Source organism: Lynx canadensis, chromosome E3 (genome assembly GCF_007474595.2).
Source record: "Lynx canadensis isolate LIC74 chromosome E3, mLynCan4.pri.v2, whole genome shotgun sequence".
Classification (NCBI taxonomy): domain Eukaryota; kingdom Metazoa; phylum Chordata; class Mammalia; order Carnivora; family Felidae; genus Lynx; species Lynx canadensis.
Genome location: NC_044318.1, coordinates 2,782,833 through 2,801,317, shown reverse-complemented (window position 1 = coordinate 2,801,317; position 18,485 = coordinate 2,782,833). Strand labels below are relative to the sequence as shown.

General features: G+C 60.4%; 1 protein-coding gene across 8 annotated transcripts; it reads right to left on the bottom strand.

The window, feature by feature from the left end:
* Positions 1-2,401: 2,401 nt before the first annotated feature.
* Positions 2,402-18,355, bottom strand: LOC115504031 (glycine-rich cell wall structural protein 1-like). 8 transcript variants are annotated; one of them, XM_030300661.1, is made up of 36 exons: positions 17,831-18,355; positions 16,468-16,653; positions 13,161-15,685; positions 12,334-12,363; positions 12,183-12,212; positions 11,497-11,532; positions 11,134-11,166; positions 10,972-11,049; positions 10,623-10,655; positions 10,463-10,516; positions 10,011-10,031; positions 9,892-9,924; positions 9,767-9,808; positions 9,389-9,448; positions 8,645-8,674; positions 8,539-8,571; positions 8,416-8,451; positions 8,183-8,212; positions 8,067-8,099; positions 7,406-7,447; positions 7,024-7,053; positions 6,899-6,931; positions 6,074-6,109; positions 5,746-5,781; positions 5,630-5,662; positions 5,481-5,516; positions 4,711-4,755; positions 4,412-4,453; positions 4,262-4,294; positions 3,774-3,833; positions 3,665-3,694; positions 3,527-3,586; positions 3,281-3,394; positions 2,970-3,014; positions 2,817-2,870; positions 2,402-2,576 (listed from the first exon to the last, which is right to left on the bottom strand). In XM_030300661.1, the coding sequence occupies exons 3-36, from the start codon at positions 13,264-13,266 to the stop codon at positions 2,551-2,553; spliced, it is 1,473 nt and encodes a 490-aa protein (XP_030156521.1). In that variant the 5' UTR covers positions 13,267-15,685; positions 16,468-16,653; positions 17,831-18,355; the 3' UTR covers positions 2,402-2,550. The 8 variants fall into 8 exon arrangements, with proteins under 8 accessions (XP_030156521.1, XP_030156520.1, XP_030156522.1 ...); XM_030300660.1 differs by having other exon boundaries at positions 13,161-15,632; XM_030300662.1 differs by having other exon boundaries at positions 13,161-15,632; positions 16,468-16,643.
* Positions 18,356-18,485: the final 130 nt, after the last annotated feature.

The following is an 18,485-nucleotide window of genomic DNA, read 5'->3' as shown; positions in this document are numbered from 1 at the left end:
TGACTGACTTCATTTCGGCTCAGGTCATGATCTCGGCGTCATGGGTCTTCGCTGAGCATGGAGCCTGCTTGAGATTCTCTCTCTCTCTCTCTCTCTCTCTCTCTCTCTCTCTACCTCTCCCTCCCTCCCGCTCCCTCTCTCTCCCCCCCTTCCCTCTCTCCCTTCCTCTGTCCCTCGGTTGCTTGAGCTCACGCTCTCAAAATGAAAAAATAAAGCAAATCATATAGAAAAAACATTTTGGGGTGCCTGGGTGGCTCATTCAGATAAGCATCCGACTTCAGCTCAGGTCATGATCTCATGGTTGGTGGGTTTGAGCCCTGCCTCGGGCTCTGTGCTGCTGGCTCAGAGCCAGGAGCCTGCTTGGGATTGTGTCTCCCTCTCTCTCTGTCCTTCCCCCACTTGTGTTCTCCCTCTCTTTCTCTCTAAAAAATAAACATTAAAATTTTTTTCTTTTAATTTCTAGATGAGTTAGGCAGGATATCACTCAAGGACAGTGTGCTGGGCGGGCCCTGTGCCCAGATGTTAGCTTCTACTCCTTTGTTACTGTTAACAAAAAATCAACCGAGTCATTTTGAAGCTCTAACTGGCTTTAAGCGATTCGTGAATTGGATAGCATCCCATCCACCAAGTAGAAGGGAGCTGCAAGGAGTTGGGCAGAATGGAAGATTTTTACAGGAAGGAGGGTGAGGCAAGAAAGTTTAGCTAAAGAAAAGATTGTGACAGCAAGGTCACCTTCTCTTAGAGGGGAAGGGGGAGGAGGGGGGCAGAGGAGAATTAGTTAGATTACCTCATGTTCCTTCAGGTGGGGTGGTGAGGCCCATGTGACATTACCCCAGTAGTGCGGACTAGAAAATCCCTGACTGGTTAAGACTACGTTTCCCGGAGGGAGGTTGGAACTGCAGTTAGTAAGGTAGGTAAGGTACTAAGCTCCCCTTTGGGGACTTGGCCTAAGTGGCCCCACCTTTAGCTTGTGGTTTCCTAACATCAGTAAAAAGATGTGATTTAGTGTATACCTTGGGGCAGAGAAAGACGAGACTATTTGGATATTTTATTTTAGTTTGAGAGAGAAAGCATGAGCAGGGGAAGGGCAGAGAGAGAGGGAGAGGGGAGAGAGAGAATCCTAGGCAGTCTCTATGCTGTCAGCTTGGAGCCCGATGCAGGGCTCGAACTCACCAGCTGTGGGGTTATGACCTGAAGTCGGACGCTTAACCCACTGAGACACCTAGTTGGATATTTTTTTTTTTAATGAGTAGTTCTGTGAAAAAGGAAAAATCTAGGACTCCCAAAGACAGCAAATCAAATGAGGTTGGCTAAGAAAAATCAGGCTGGAATTCTGATGTTTATAGAATTTCCTAAAAGCTGATCAACCTTAAGCCTTATTTGTATTACTGTGAGGGTCGCCAGAGGTGTGGGCTTGGAAGGGCAAAAGGCCATAAGCCAGAGGCTCAGAGAGATGGTTCTGGCACGGGCCTGCCCCTGAGTAGGAGCTCGGAAAAGCGGGTCAGTCCCCAGTTGTGCCACCTCCACGCTGGAGCCGGGCCAAAAGACTACTGGGCGTCCGCATTTCTGTGCAAGATCTGTACTCGGGTAAGAAAAACAGGCAATCCAGTATCACCAATACTGATACTGGGTCAGTAACTGGCTTTTTAAGACGTTTGAAAGCGTTCAGGAATCGGAGATGGTAAATGTCTGATTTCTTCATTTCCAAGAGCCCTTTAAGTACTCAGAAAGAACTTAGTGGTTGGATTTTGTAGCTCAAGGAGATCATGTGTGTAATTGAAGTGTATAAGGGAATTGAGGTCATCAGGTTTGGAAGGCATGCTAAATCTTCAGGGAGAAGTCAGATCTGGCAAATTCATAATCTAACTTGAGCAATCATCCAAGAATGTGGGAGTGAGTTTTACATCCAAATTGTAAAGTTAATTAGTACAATACCATTGGAAAGCAAGTGAAAGGCTTAAGAAAAAGATTTCGAGGGGCACGGGGGGGGGGGCACAGTTGGTAAGGGTCCGACTTCCGCTCAGGTTACGATCTCACCGTTTGTGAGTTAGAGCCCCGCGTCGGGCTCTGGGCTGACAGCTCAGGGCCTGGAGCCTGCTTTGGATTCTGTCTCCCTCTCTCTCTGCCCCTCCCCTGCTCACCCTCTATCTTTCTCTCTCTCAAAAAATGAAAAATAAAAACATTTTAAAAAATTAAAAAGAAAAAGATTTTTAGTGGAATAACTAATAAATAGACTATAGATTTACACATAAATAATGCACACGTCCCCTAATTTGATTGTGGCTCCCCCGCTCAAGCGGGACAAAGTGATGGATGGATAGAAGTGGGATGGACGAATGAGGTGCCGGCCGGGGCTGCCCCACCCCAGCCAGCGATCCCCCTACCACGGCACAAAGAGGCAAACAGGGAAGCACGTGGTCTTTATTAATACTTTCAGCCCGCAGGAGACCCCAGGCCAGAAGCCAAGCCCCAGGGTCTGGTCGTCCTCACCCACACCGGGCTGTGGTTCTGAGGCACTCAGGATGGGTGGTGATGGAAGGGCCTCGGCGCTCAGCATTTTCCAAGAGAACAGTGGCCTGGGAGGAGGCAGGGCCCCGGTGAAGTCTGGACCCCTCCTCACCTCCCAGGCGACTTGAGCCCTCTCGCTCCTCTGGTGTCTAAGATCAGTCACTCAGCACAGACCTACAGGTGACCTGAGAGCCTGCCATCCCTCCCAAGGGCGGGGACAGCCCCAGGGACAGCCCCAGGGCAGCCTGGAGGGGCCACAATGGTGGCGCCGGGTGAGTGGGGGACAGGGCCACTGTGATGCCTCTCACCTCCATAGCCATTTCCCAGCAGGCCACTGCCACCTCTCTTCACCTCAGGGCTGCCTAAGGCACAGACAAGCCAGGGCACCAGGTCACCGGAGGACTTCAAAGTCCTCCTGCCCTTCCCGGCTTCACCCCAGGCCCTGGGATACTGCCACTCACCGAAGGGTCCAGGGCCCAGCTCTGGCCTCAGCTGTCCATATGTGCCTGGGGGGAAGGACAGAAGGTGGGAGCACTGAGTCCCCAGTGGCTTTCACTTGGGGTCTGTCACTTCCCCTTCTTGTTCTAGCATCCAGGTCCATGCTCAGGGTCCCTCGCCCCTCGCCTCTCCTCCAACCCCATCCGTTCCTGCCTACCCACCCTGTTCCTGTCCTGTTCCCTCTCTCCAGGGCTGTGGGTGGGCCTGGGCCCAGGGCGCAGCTCCCTACAGCCACCGGGACAACCCCACGATGCTTTTCCACATAGCCCGTTACCTGGCTGGCTCCTGACCCCTGGATATGCGCCTCCAGCCCCATATCCAGGCTTCAGGGCAAGCACCCAGGGCTGGACGGAGGGCCAAGAGGAGCCCCTTAGGGTCCCAGCCTGACCTGCAGAAGGAGAGCTGCTGTGGGTACCTGTCCCCACCAGAGCAGGACATCCAGGGCCTAGAAGCCCCCGCCCGGTTGGCGTGGTCCCCATGGCCCTTGCCGGGGTTCACCCCCAAAGCACTCATTTCCTACCATTTCCTTCAGGGCCTGGAGCTGCTGCCTTGGGGTAGACTGGCGCTTCTTCCCCGAACCCTGCAAGAGATCCAAGTGATTCCTGCCCAGCCCCTGGATGCCCCTCCCCCCATCGCCTGCACTCTCCCCCAGACTCACCATTCCTAAAGCCATTGGCCCCAGGGAACTCTGGAGGAAGGAGAAGGTCAGAGACAGGAGTAGCCCCTGAGTCCAGTGCTCCCCACCCCACCCCAGCACCCCCAGGCACCTGGCTGCAGGTGGGCCTCAGGGAAGACCCCAGCTCCCAGACCATTCCCGTAGCCGAACCCTGCAAGACAGAAGTTGGAGAAAGACTGGGTGAGTGGTGGGGGTAGGGGCCCAGGGTGACCAGCGCATGGACAGACAGGAGGCAGCAGACACACAGACTGACTCGGAAGCAACCCAGAGAGGGCCTCACACATTCTCCCCACCCTCAGTCGGCTAACCCTGTGCCACCCCTGGTGTCCCACCTTCCAGAAGCTTCTCCTGACCTCCCTCTGGGCAGCTTCCCTTTCCACCTCAGGACTGTGCCTCAGTCTGCCACCCTGCCCTCACCGGAGACAGGGTGGCACCTGGTTCTGGCCATAATTACGGCCTAGTGCACAGTAAACGTGTGCCGGCTACATCAGGAAAGAGCCAGGTGCGGCAACAGACAGGAGCAAGGAGGGCTTGCCATAAGGAAAGTGGCAGCCTGCACCCAGGGGACCAGGCGCTCACCGACTTTCTGAGGCTTGAGGCCACCACCAAAGCCTGGGGGAGAGGAAATGGGGATAGAGATTGGGGGGGGGGGTGGTCAGCCAAAGTCTCTTGACTCCACTCTTCTCGAGCTAGGGACAGGAGAGGCAGGAAAGGGAAGGGCCTTCTCACCCAGTTCTGTTCCTGCTCCATAGCCGTTCGGGGGCCAGTACCCTGTGGGGAGAACAGAGATCAGCGGAGAGTACCCAGACTTTCCCTAACGCCCTGGGGGTCAAGGACGGACCTTATGGGTTCTCGAGAGGAGGAAGGGATCCTCCCTATCAACAGGAAATGGAATCAGAAGAAATGGGCTTAGAAAGCAGCAAGAGAAACTGAGGGTAAACTCTGGGAGGAACTTCCTTTCCCTAAGGAGCTCGAACAGCTGAGGCAGACTGGGGCACAAGGATGATGGAGGAGTGACAGACTCGCACCTGCTTTCTGAGGTTTCATTCCCCACTGGACGGCCGGAGTCGGTGCTAGGAAGAAAGCCAAGCGACAGGAGTGAGCCTAGGGCAGGGAGGGTCAGGAGTGCTGCCGGCTGCCCTTGGTGCAAGGGCTGGGGGCGGGGCTGCCGTACTGGGGGTCCCGTGGGGTCTCGGGGCCAGTTTAGGCTTTCCCTCAGGTGGCTCTCTGTGACAGCCTCAGGCTCAGCTGGAGAACGGGCAGGGGCTTGCGGCAGCCCAGCTAGACCCAGCCCCTCCTGGGACCAGGTATCCCCTGCTGCCCCCCAGACCCCACTCCACACCGACCTGGGAACTTGCCATTCTGCACTGGGGAAGGGGGCTGAGATTTGGGGCCCCAGCCGCCCCCTTTGTCAGAAGGGACCCCCGAAGTGGGAGGCCTGGGGAGCAGCAGTGGAGGGACCCTCCCATTGCAGGGACCTAGATGGGGGGGGAGGGCAGTGAGCCCAAGTTGGCGCCTACCCCAGGCTGCTCTCCTGGCCTCAGCCTGGCCAAGCCACCAGCCCTCAGCGGCTTCCAGGACAGACACAGCTTGGGCGGGAAGGGGGGGGGGGGGCGGGCGGGGCACTGGCTAGGCCAGAAGAAGCCCTGTTCCTGCAGTGCTAGGGGGGCAAGGTGACCCACATCTAACATGGCACCTGCTGTTGGCCCACCCAGCCCCTCTGCCTTCCAGCAACATCCCTCCCACCTCCCTCCTGGTGCACATCCCTTCACCCCCAGCCCCACCCCAGGAGCCTCACCTGGCTGGGCCCCCACCCCAATTCCATTGCCATATCCTGGAGAGAAAAAGCAGGGATGTGAGGGGCAGTAATGGTGGGGTGGGGGAGGGTTCTGGAAGGAGGCAGGAGGAGGTGCAGGATAGACATGGGGGGGGGGGGCTCTCACTTGCCTGGCTTCTGAGGTTTCACACCCCCTCCAAGAGCTGCAGGAGAGACAGGAGACTTGAGACCTCAAGTTTCTAAGAAGGAGCTCTGTCTCCCCTCTTGAGGCCCCCACTGCACTCACCTGCCGGGAGCTGCAACCCAGGCCCTGGGGCATATCCTGGGAAGAGAAGCAGGCTTGAGGACAGGGGCTGGGGTGCACAGACTTCAGGGCAAGGCCCACGAGGGGCAGGGGTGGGCTCACCTAGCTTCAGAGGGCTCATGCCCCTTCCCAGGCCTGGGAAGAGACAGAAGCAGGATGAGGGGACCCCACCCTGCTCCTTCTCTTCTCCAGGACCCAACTCTTGGCCCCACGGGACCCCGTGCCCCGTCCTGTCCTCCCCTGTCTCCACCCCACCCCCCAGCACTCCAGGGCCTGCCCCTACCTCCCTCACCTGGCTGGGCCCCCTCACCTGGGAAGACTCCGGCTCCCAGCCCATTCCTGTAAACTGGGAGACAGGGTGTGGGTCATGAGGGGGAATGGGGCGGTGGGGGGAGTAGACAGTTTCTGGGGGTAGAGAGGGGTTGGGGCCTGACCCCAGTCCCAATTCTTTCTGGGATCCCCCCTACCTCCGGCGCCAGGCAACTCTCCCAACACCAGCTGGGTGTCTGACGGTGTCTCTCAGCCCAGATGCCAGCAGACGGCGTCAGGGCCCACAGGTTAAGGGCTCAGTGCCCCACCCCCCACTTCAGGAACCATCCCCAGTCCAGGGGTCACCTGTGCCTCTGACCCACCAGCTAGAAATCGAGCTCTCTGGGTCTGGCTAATTTGCTAGAGCCGCTCACAGAACTCCGAAAAACATTTGACTTCTCAGAGTGCAGGCTTATTAGAAAGGCTAGAACTCAGGACCAGTGCAGGGAAGAAATGCCCAGGGCCTGCTTCCGCCCCCTCCGAGCCTTTTGGGTTTTCACGGAGGCTTTGTTACGGAGGCTTTGTTACGCGGCCCGGCGGACTAAGTCACCGCCGCCGCCGCCGGAAGAGCCTCTCATTCCCCAGCCCGGCCTCCTCCCCAGAGCTCAAAGGATGGGACCGAAGGTGGGACCCAATCACGGAGTGGGATCCCCTGGCAACCAGCTCCCCAACCCTAGGCGGCTCGTTAACATAACAAAAGAACACCTCCTGCGGCCTTTAGGAAATTTCTACGCTTTTAGGAGCTCTGTGCCAGAACCGGAGATCGAATACTTATTTCTTCTTACAAGTCACAGTATCACGGGGCCAGCACTGAGAAAGGCTTTACCTGGCTTCTGGGGCTTCCCGCCTTCACCAACGCCTGAAGAAGAGATGGGACCGGGTGAGCCGCCGACTCCCCATCTCTGGGCCTCTCCTCCGCAACCCTGGCGGCCCCAGCGCCCGCTTCCCTACCTGGTCCGTAGCTGATGGGAACCACGGGGCCTGTGTGGACGGGAGAGGCTCAGGTATGGAAGGAGGCCAGGGGACGAGCCAGAAACCTGGGGCCTCCTCCTCTGCTACCTCCGTGCGACCGTCTGCTCCACCCTCTGAGTCTGGCAGGACCCCCAGAATGGGGCTTGGGTGAAGAGACGCGCTGCCCCCCAAGCCCTCCTCTCCTCACCTGCTCTGTAGTCTTTGTGAGCTAGAGGGGTGAGCCGAGGGTGGGGGTTGGGCTGGCTAAGGTGGAGGTCCCCCCAGCTGTTCTGAAATGGTCACCAGCCCTGCCCCTGCAAGGCCCGGAGGGAGGTGGGAGAGGACACCCAGAATTGCACTCCCCAGACCTCACCAGTCTCACCTGGCTGGCCTCCCAGCCCGTTGCCGTTGCCGTTCCTGAATCCTGGGGGGACAGAAGGACACGGGGTGTGAATGGGGGCAGGGGAGCTCAGGGTTTGGGGGAGGTGGAGAGAAACAGGGAGGGGTGAGGCTCACCTGGCTTCTGGACCTTACTGCCACCCCCCCCTCACTTAGGCCTGGGGAGGCAGAGGCTGATGTGGACCCCACCAGACCTCTCCTCTTGGTCCCCACGCACCCTCAGCTCCTGCTTTTCTCCCAACCCTCAGGACCCAGACCTGGCTGCCTTCCATGGGTTCCTGTTGTCATAAGTGGGGAGACGGGGGTGGGGTGGGGGGAAAGGAAAGCTGGATGGGGATGAGGGACAGTGTTTGGAGGGGCTCAGGAGGAGGCAGGCAGGACAGAGCTGGCTAGGGCTGGGAGGCCACCTCTCCCCTCACAGGGGCCTCTGAGGTTTCATGCCCCTCCCAGGCCACAGTTCACCCCTCCATCTCCCCAGCACTTGGAACCCAGCCCCCCCCCCCCCCCTGTAAAGGCTGGCCCCTGGCCCCTGGGAAGCCCTGCCTCCCAGCCATTCCCAGATCCTAGAGAGGATCCTTAGGGAGTAGGGGGTGCTCTGGCTTCAGGGGGTTCATGGATACAGATAAGACCAGGGCAGGAATCACCTGGCTTCTGGGGCTTCCTGCCCCCACCAAAGCCTGGAGAAGACACAGGAGCAGGTGAAGGAGGAGGGAGCCCCCATCTCAAGGCCTCCCCACGGTCCTCCCCACTCCGCTCCTACCTGCTCCATATCCGTTCTGGGTCACTGGGCCTGTGGGTGAGGAAGGGTGAGTTGGGGGGATTTGGGGCCAGCTGAGGTACAGGTGAAGGTGCCCCCTTCAGAGCCAAGCCAGAAAGCTAGAATCCTGGAGGCATTCTCTCAGCCCTCCCTCAATTATTTACCAGTCCGGCCTCCGCAAGGCCTGGAGGGGAGAGGACGCCTAGACGCGGGCACCCAGACCCCACCAGTCTCACCTGGCTGGGCTGCCAGCCCGTTGCCGTTCCCGAATCCTGGGGGGCAGATAGGGGCTGTGTGAATGGGGGAGGGGAGCTTAGGTTTGGGGGAGGTGGCGAGAGACAGGCAGGGGCGAGGCTCACCCGGCTTCTGGGGCTCCACACCCCCTCCAAAGCCTGGTGAGACAGGGAGCAGGTGAGGGTCCAGTCCCCGTCTCTGGGTGTCCCCAGAGCCCTGGGACGCCCCTACCTGGCCCATAGCCGTTTTGAGTTGCAGGGCCTGGTGGAAAACAAGAGGGCTCTGGGTATAGCCTCTCTTCTGAGGCACCCCTGAAGCCTGGCCCCTGTGGCTCTGAATTCACCATACCCACCCCGTTGAGTCCCTGACCTGCCCTTAGGGCCCAGCCCCCTGGGGAGCCTGAACGCCACCCCCCGCTGCCTGGGTGCCACCTGGTTGGGTTATCACCGCCACCATGTGCGTCAACCAGCCAGGAAGGTAGACTCGGATGGACACTGCTTCCTGTCACCAACCGCAGGCTCAGTGCCAGCTCCTGCCGCCTCAGCCGCTGAGCTGTTTCCACAGCCTGTACCCTCTCTGGTCCCCTCTTGGAGGCCCCAGCTCAAGCACCCACAGGTGTTTCAGCGGGCCCCAGCCAGCAGTCTTCTCCCTGCCAAACCCGGCGGGCGCCTTGGCCTCTCTGTTGCCTTCATGCTCCTTTCCTGTCCTCCCCCAGAGCGACCCAGGCTCTGGAGGGGCCTGTCCCCCACCTGCCCACCCCCGGCGGTCTGCCACACCGGCTGGGGAAGGCGGTGGCCTGGGGGTCTCGGGTGGCTTCTGTGGCTTTACTCCCCCACATCCCCCAGGGCATGGGGAAGACTTGGGGGGCGCTGCCTGGCCCCTCGTCCTCCCTCCGAACTAGGGTCAGGCCCCCGAATCATGACTACACCTGGCCACCTCAGGGACCCCCACTCTCCTGGAGCTCCGGGCCCTCACCTGGTTGCACTCCTGCTCCTGGGAAGGCGCCGCCTCCCGGCCCATTCCCGTTCCCGAATCCTGGGGAGACAGAGCAAGAGGGAGTAAGAAGGATGTGGACGACTGACAGGGAGACAAGCAGTGGGGGCTCACCCGGCTCGTGTGCTTTTCCACCCCCACCAAACCTGGGGAAGAGACTAGCCGATGAGGGACCCAGAAGCCCAGCCAGGCTCCCAGCTTCAGCCCCACCCCCTCGCCACCCCTCGTCCAAAGCCATTCTGAGCTGCGAGATCTATTCGGAGCCACGTGGGGACATCACCCCAGCAATCTCCCGCCAGCAATCAATTTTCTGCCCCCTTTAGTCCCTGACGTGCCCCAGCTTGGACCAGGCGCCCTCACCTGGCTGGGCTCCAACTCCCATCCCATTCCCGTTGCCAAATCCTAGGAAGAAAGAGAGAGGGAGTAAGGGAGGCCGGGAGACCCGGCGAAAGGAGATTGGGACATAGGGACAGGGTGCGGCTCACCTGGCTTTTGTGGTTTCACACCCCCTCCAACTCCTGAGAAAGGGTCAGGGACCAGGTGAAGGAGCCTGGAGCTCCCTTGAACCACCACCCCCCCATATCCTCCTGGCCCCCACCCCTACCTGGTCCCTGAGCCGCAAGGCCTGTGGAGAGAGGGAAGGCAGGGCTGGAGCTGGGCCAGTGTGGCCGCTGAGGGTGGGCTCACCGCCTCCTATGCTGCCCTCACCCAGGACCTCTGTGTCCCTCAACTGTTCTTTGCAGGAAGCATGCCCTGAGAAGGGCCTGGGATTCGGGAAGGCCCTCCCCGAGACCATGGCTCTTGCCACAGGAGTGGCAGCAGCAGCCCAATGAGGGGAACAGCTCCTGAGAGGGAGACACGGTGCCCGAGCTGGGGACATGCAGAGAGGGCTACTCTCCCCTCCCCTGGTTGCTGAGGTTGCATTCCCCCTACCAGGCCTGGGGAGAGACCGAGGCCGAGCCGCTCCCCACAACTTTCTCCCCCTCTGGTTCCCTGGTTCCAGTTCTACCCGCACCTCCTTTCCCTCCCCGGGGCCCCGTCTCCGGGTGTCCTCACCTGGCTGGGCTCCAAGCCCCGGGAAGGCACCAGCAACCAGTCCATTTCCATATGCTGGGGAGGCAGAGCCAGACGGCATAAGGAGGGGACTGGGCTTCAAAGGGAGCCAGACAGAGAACAAGGTGGACAGAAGGGTAGGCATGGACGGGGGGTGTCTCACCTGGCTTCTGGGGTTTCACACCACCTCCAAAACCTGGGGAGAAAGATGTGGCAGGTGAGGGGATCCCAGCGACCCAGCCTCCTCCTGGGGCTCCATAGCTGTGCTGAGCTGTGGGGTGAGGCAGGGGGCTTTTGGGGTCCCAGCTGAGGTGGGGGTGAAGCAAGGGTGCCCTTCTCCCCTCCCCAAGCCAGACATGAGGAACTCTTATGGTCCCCTTCCACCTCCAGTAAGTCACCAGTTCTGCCCTGGGGGAGCCGGGGAGAAGACACTCCTGATGCTGACCCAGCCTCATCAGCCCCATGTCAGACCCATCCCTCTTCTCCCACCGCACCCGGCTGGGCCACCGCACCTGGCTGGGCGACCACACCTGGCTGGGCGACCGCACCTGGGAAGGCCCCTGCTGCTAGCCCATTTCCGTTCCCAAACCCTGGGGAGAAAGGGCAGGAGGGGGTCAGGGAGGAATAAGGGAATAATAGGGGGCAGAGATGGGGAGACAGGGTGGGGGGCTCACCTGGCTTCTGGGGCTTCACACCGCCTCCAATGCCTGGGAGGGAGATGGGAATCGAGTGAGGGTCTCGGATCCCATTTCAGGAGCACCTCTAGAATCCTGGCCCCAGCTCCCCATCACCCTGGGCCCACCTCTACCTGTTCTGTAGCCATTCTGAGCTGGGGGGCCCATCGGGAGAGGGAGGGATGAGCTGGGGAGGTTTGGGGTCTACCCGGCGTAGGGGTACGAGGCCCTTAGACCCAGCCGGAAACAGCAAGTCAGAAGGCTCCCGATCTGCCCCCTCAATCCTTAAAAAATCCTGACCCTCCCCTCCAAGGTCTGGGAGGGAGACAGAGAAAACCAACCCCCAGAGCCCACCAGTCTCACCTGGCTGGGCTCCCAGGCCATTCCCGTTCCCAAATCCTGGAGGGACAAATGGACACAGGGGTGCGAGAGCAAGGTGGGGAGACAGAGCTGGGGCTGGGCAGGGCCCACCTAGCTTCTGAGGTTGAACATCCCCACTGAAGCCAGGGGAGACCCAGGGCACAGGTGAGGGACCCCGGATCCCCTTCCTCAGGGTCGCCCAGGACCCCTGCTCCCCCGTGCCGGTCATTCTGAGCAGGCCTATGGGAACTCAGCTCCGGGCGGTCCATCCCAAAGAGGGTGGACAGGACCGCTGGTGCACAGGAAGGGGGCCTTGGAGCCCACTCCCCTCTTTCCACTCCCGCAGGCCCAGAGGACATGCAGTGAGCCATGCTTGCTCGCCCCGGAGTGGGGCTCAGCGGGGGCAGCACAGGGAAGAAGCAGGGAGAGGAAAGACTGGGGGTGCCCAGGGCAGGTCCACGGGTGAGATGACACCAGAGCCGTCTTGGTGGATTCCGAGGGGGGAGGGGAATGTGTGCAGCAGGAAAAGGAGAGACCTACACCTGCCACAAGGGATCGCTGGTTTGCTTCTCTACCTGGGGGTGGGGGTGAGTGGGGGATGTGTATGTGGGGGGGGGGCGGGGGGGGGATGACATATTCTGAGGCAGCTGCTTCTCCCAACCCCCAAATCCCATTTGCCCATCTCTCACCTGCTCCCAGGCCACTGGGGGGGCCGTAGCCTGAGTGGAGGAAACAAGAAGTTGAGCCTGGGGGCCAGGAGGGGCCAAGGGCTCGGGTGCCTCACCCTCGTTCAGAGGACACAGCTGCTCCCACCCTGCCCACCCTCTCAGCCAGCTTTACCTGATCTGTAGCCATTGGGGGTCCCTAAGCCTGTGGGTTGAGGAGAAGAAGGCGAACTTAGGAGGGGGCAAAGGTCTGAACCTGAATGCCGGCCCCCCGCTCTGCAAGAGCGGAACCCCTCTCTGGGCCTCAGTTTCCCCTCTGGTCACAGGAGGGGCAAGGACAGAGCCAGGTGAGTAGCCAGCAGCAGGGTCATGGAGGGAGGGGGCAGATCCCCTGCGCCTCCCACAGGGGTGTGTCGGCCTCTACCCTCCATTCGGACTCTGGAGTGTCTCTGGGATGCCTCCCGGAAATCTCATCCTCCTGGCGCCCCATCTCCTAATCTTTCCCTCCTGCAGCTCAGGTGCATCTGGTCTCAGCAGGGATCCCCTTCTCCCACCCTTAAGACCCCACAGGTTCCTGGAGTGAAGACCCTTCTGTGACACTCTGGCCCCCCTCCCCCCGTCCCTGGGCCCCTTTGTCTTCTCCCCCCTGCCCTGCCTCCAGGCCTTTGCCCTGTCTTACTGCCGGGATGTGCTTCCCCTTCCCTGTCACAGCTTGCCCCCTTTGAACACCTAGTTCCAACCCCTCCTCTGGGATGTTCTCATGCCCCATCCCATTCCTGTTCCAAAGGTGTGGGGTGTCTTTGCTCCACACACTTGAGCTGACCATGGACGAGACTGTCTGCTACGAAGACAGGGAGGGACCCTGTGCTCTCTTGGGGCCCACATCAGGATCTTAGAACTAGGTAGGGAACATCTGGGGCTCTCCCCCCAGAGGGCTCCCAGACCCCTGGGGGAGAGACCAGGCCCTCTTCCTTGACCCCAGTGCCAGGAGGGACTGCTTACCTTTCCCAAGGCCTGGAGACAATGGAGGTAGCCCTGGGGAGCAAGGAGGTGCTGACTCGGGGTGGGGACCCCAGAGGTGGAGAGGGAGCAGGACCCAGGCATCCATCCCCTGCCCAGGACAGACTTCACACCCGGACCTCCCTCTCTCCGGAGCCCTAGCATTGGCCCAGGGCTGTACCTAGGCCCCCCAAACCCAACCTCAGCAACCTCAGCAACCTCAGCTGCCCGCCTTCCGCCCTCACCGCCTTGCAGGCTTTCAGAAGTCAGGCAGAGCAGGAAAAGCGCCACGGGGAAGGCCCAGGTGCCCATGATGCCGAGTGGGACAGGATGGCACCCACCCTTCGGGCCTTTAAACACCCCTGCTGGGTGGGGTCTCGCCCGGGCCCCCCAGCTGTGCGTGGCAGAGGCTCTGCTGGCGGAACCCAGGGGGCCAGCCCCCACCTCTCTCTGTGGCATGACTCCAACCCCTCGACTTCTCCCCGCCCCACCCCTCATCCATCATGGGTGCTGACAGCCGGGACAGGCCCCCACCTGGCCCCTGGGGCTCCTCCACCCGTCAGGGTTGGGGCCCCGGCGCCAGACCTCGGGGGCTCAGATTCCCTCCCAGCAGCTGGCAAGGGGCAGGCAGGCACCCCAGGCCCAGCCCATACAGAGCCGGAGAGAGGAGGGAAAGCCAGGCCCAGAAATGTGTGTTGGGGGGGGGGCAGGCAGGGGAGACTCTGACGAGTTACTGTGATACACAGAGAGCGGGGCGGGGGCGGGGGGCAGAGACCAGAGTGTTCCAGAGGCGTGTGGAAACGCCAACAGTACAGTGGACGACAACAGGCCGTGTGTCCACAGGAAGAGCTTGTCTAGCCCTGGAGGCTCGGGGACCATACCAGGAGGTGGCCCATGGTCTCCCAACAGAGGCTGCACGTACAAGAGCGGGCCCGGCCTCCCTTCTACAGGAGGTGGTGACACCCGGGGAGCCTGTCCAGGGATCCTCACTGTTCCTTGAAAGCCTGGTGGGGGCCCACCCGCTGCAGGAGGCCCTCTCAGCTTCACCCCTTTCTCCTGGCCAGCTCCAGCAGCAATGACTCTACCCCTGGGGGGGGTGCTGGCGGGGGTGGGAGGGCACTGCTTAAGGTGGAATGGGGACAGGACCGCAAGAAGGGTGCCAGAGGCCAGTTAGCGCTCTGTTTCTCAGGGGTGGGCCTAGGAGCCTGGAGCCCAGGCCTGCGTGAGGACTTGGTGAGGACCCAAGTAGGGGAAGACGGGAGAGGCGTCCCCGGGAAGTGCCAGGAGTGAACCCCACTGAGCTGGCTGGGGACGGCAGTGACTCAGGCCCCCTGGGCCCTAGTCCAGAAGGCCCCACACCCTGTCTGATGGTCTGGCCCCTGCCCAGCCCGCCCCTCCTGGCACCTCTGTCTAAGGATACAGCCAGCCAGGGCGGGGACCTAGAGAGGGGCTACCACGGGGAGTGGGCGACACGGGTCTTCTTGCTGTAAGGCTTCTGGGGCCAGCTCCAGCCATAGCGGACAGCAGGGCTTTTACGAGATACACCCTCACTTGGAGTACCCCCCACCGCCCCCCGCACTGAGATGTGCCTGTACCTCACCTCCCTCTTTGTTCTCCCACCTGCACATGGCCATGCCCCGGCAACCCACTTTCCCACACACACACACATAGGGCCCCTCTGTTCCCACTGGGTGCCTGCAGCCCAGTACCCCGGCGCAGCACCCCACACGCCCCCACTCTCCCTGCCCGGTACAGAGGTATAGAGCCGTGACCCAGAGTCCTGGGGGCTGGACCTTTTACTGGCTGCCGGTCAGTCTGCAGGGCTCCTTGGGTCCAGTCCTCTATTCTGCTACGCCACACACTGCTGGGCGGGCAGCAGGCCAGGTCACCCCAGACACTGCACCGCTCTCTGTCCTATGCCAGTCTAGGCCCAGGGTGTCCGCTTCAGAGCCCATATAGCTCAGGGCCCCCTACACAGACCCAGACACAAGGCTCTCCCCATAGCGTGCCAGGGAAGCTTGGCCCGGGATGAGGTAGGCACAGACCAGGAGGGGCCGTGCAGGAGGTACAGGCTACTGCCAAAGGGAATGCGGGTACCCACGGCCACTGCCAGGCTGCCTGGGTGCTGGCATGGGCCGGTGGAAAATGCCAGGCAGCCTGGGGCCTTGGGCCAGCTGGAGGCTGCTCAGAGCCAGGGCTGAACCCAGTGGGGCATCCCCTGGCCCCTGCAGTGCTGCCACCCCCACCCCAGCACATCCAGTTCCCTCAGGTCGGGCCAGGCTGGCCTGAGAGCACAAGGACCACTTGGGGACCGAGAGAGCCCCTGATGGAGCCCGGGCCTCGGGTACCCTTCGCTCCTAAGTGTGAGGGGACGTGGTGGTCCAGCTTCCAAGCAGAGGAGCGACTTCCAGGGGCCAGGGCAAGGTGACAGCTGGGTGTTGAGAGTGCAAGGCAGAGGGCCAGGAAGTGTGTCGCCTAAAATGGTAAAGCCTGTCGATAGACTCGCAGCCAGCTGCTCAAAGCGGCACCTGCCGGGGTAGGAATTTGTGGAGGACAGCTGGAGGGGAGGGCGGGCGCCTTCTGAACCTGCACCTGTGCTGAAGTCCCCTCAGGTCACCCTCTTGGCCGTGCACCTGACAGCCCTTTAGCCTGGATCCCTGCGTTGGCTGCCTCTAGGGCACTGCCCGGCACCTCTAGGCACTTGCCCGGTGCAAAGCTGACCTCTGTGAACTCCCTCTCCACTCACCTGCCAGTTTATTAAAGCCTATGCCAGCGTGAAGTCGGGCAAACACACAGAAGCGTGCAGAGGACAGAGATGTATGATATAACAAATACCCACAAAACAAACAGCTACTGGGGCGCTTAAGTGGCTTAGTGGGTCGCGTGTCGGAATCTCGATTTTGGCTCATGATCTCACGGCTTGTGGGAAGGAGCCCGTGCGTCGGGGTCTGCGGTGACAGTGTGGACCCTGCTTGGGATTCTCTCTTTTCCCCTGCTAATGCTCTCTCTCTCGAAATAAATAAATAAACTTAAACAAAATTCAGCTAGTGCTGCTGGCACAAAGATCAAGAAACAGAACGTAGCCAGCTCCCCAGAAGCACCCCTCACAATCTCTTCTCTGTTAGGGTAGCCACATTTGCACTTGGGGCCGTCATTTCCCTGCTTCTCTTAAGTCACGGTATTCCTGTTCTGTGGCCCCATCCCTGCGGGAGCTTCCTAGGTGAGGGGTGACTCTTCCCTGCAAGTCTGGGTGACGGTGCTGTTGCGGCGATGGGACACACGGGGGCGCAGGGTTCAAGCCGGCTCTTACCTGTGTGTGGGTGGGACGCCGGGAATCCAGCGCCTGGGAAGCGGGTTGGGGGGCTTCCTTCTAACGGAGCCCAGCCAGTTTCTTTGGTCTGGGAACTTGTGGTCCCCGGGCGGGTGTGGGGGCCCGATCCCTCTCTACCAGGAACTTCCTTGTGGCCCAGGCAGCTGCTGTGAAGCCTGTAAAATACTATACAGTTGGCAAAACATTACTGTTATTATGAAACAGCTCCTACTGTATGCTTGCTCTGCCTTGTAACTCAAGGCAGTTCACATTCATTTTCTTTTTTTTTTTTTTTTTTAAGTTTATTTTTGAGAGAGAGTGAGCAGAGAAGGGGCAGAGAGACAGAATCCCAAGCAAGCTCCATACCATCAGCAAGGAGCCAGATACAGGGCTCAAACTCACCAACCGTGAGATCATGACCTGAGCCAGAATCCACTCTGAACTGATTGAGCCACCCAGGTGCCCCTCACATTCATTTTCTTATTTAGTGCTCTTGCCCTAGGAGGTAGGAACTAATCTCTCCGCAGGGAAACATCCAGAGACATAAAGCAACTTGCTTATGATGGCACAGCTTTTGAGTGGCAGAGCAGGGTAGAGCCCTCGTTTTCCTTACTTCACCGCCCACGCTCTTAGCGACTATCTGTACTTAACTTCATATTATAGTCCTTCCACACAGTGAAATATCCATTGGAAGTATATTTTCGAATTTAAAGAAATATTTATTTTTAGGTCATTGCATATTAGGCTTTCAAGACTGGGCAGCTGGAAGAGGCCCTGGGACCCAGACTCCTGCAGGAGGGGCTGGCAACTGGAGAGGGGCCTGCCTGCTTCCCCAGGCCTCCTGGGGACAAGCTTGGGGCCTTTAACAAGGATCCAGACTGAGTCACTGGGGCTGTGGCTGCCAGAGATGCAAATTCAAGGGGAGGGTGGGCGGAGGTGGGTGGGGATGCGGCCCCTAGAGACGCTCTAGGTCCAAGGACCTAATCCGGGGGACCAGGCCCTCCTTTGCTGGGCCACACACTGGAGCGTTCGCTGAAGGCACCACAAGGGGCTGGGAACTCTAACCTGTTAGAAAACTGGGGGACGGGTGGTCAACAAGTAAACCCATAACTAAAGGAGAGAATTTCAGATAGAAGGTAAGTGTAATAATAAGGAAACCAGGTGGGAAAGGAGATGCGACGCGCTGGGGAGCGTTCTTGAGAGGGTGGCCCGGAAGTGTGACTCCTCCCCCCGCCCCCACTGTTAAACGGATAAAAGGTCCCCTCCGTGAAGGCGCACCCCCCGAGCCGCGCCAGTGTTAGGGACCAGCGCTTGCTCCGCCGGGGCTCCCTAAGAACTCCAAGGGGATCCCTCCCATGTGAACCTCTAGCTCGGTGCGGGAAGCTTCATCAGCTCAGTTTTTGCAGGTGGCTGATCCGAAGCTCAGAAAGGCCCCGTGGGTCCCCAAGGTCGTCCGGCCAGGAAGGGGCGGAGGTAGGGTGGAGTTGAGCTCAAATCTCCAATCCAAAGAATACTTCGGGCTGCCTCGGAGGTGGCCGAGGCCGGCCTGGTGGGCTTCCCGGGGGGTGGGGACAATGTCCGGCCTCCCGGTGCGGTGCACGACACGCAGGAAGGAGCCAGCGAGCCCAGGGCACCCCACGCGGCTGGGACCCGCAGAGCGCAGGCACTTCCCGTCCCGTCCGGAGTGACCCCCTCCTGAGGCGCCTCTGAGGCCAACTGCAAAGACCGCCTCTTTTATAATATAGAAAACTAAGTCAGCTCAGTGACGGCCGTGGGTGCAGGACTGGGGTCTGGAGCTGTGTCCCCAGCCCGGGACCCGAACGGGACAACTCCACGCCCCAGCTCACACCACGCGCCACGCCGCATCAGCGAGATTGCACCGCGTCGCAGCCTCCGCCCTTGTTAGCGCCGAGACGTCGCGCCTGCGCAATGAGAGGGCACGACCTGAGGTGCCGGAGAGGGCATGGGGACGCGCACGCCGGGACGTCGGGGGCGGAGCCTCTGAGCCTGGGAGCCTC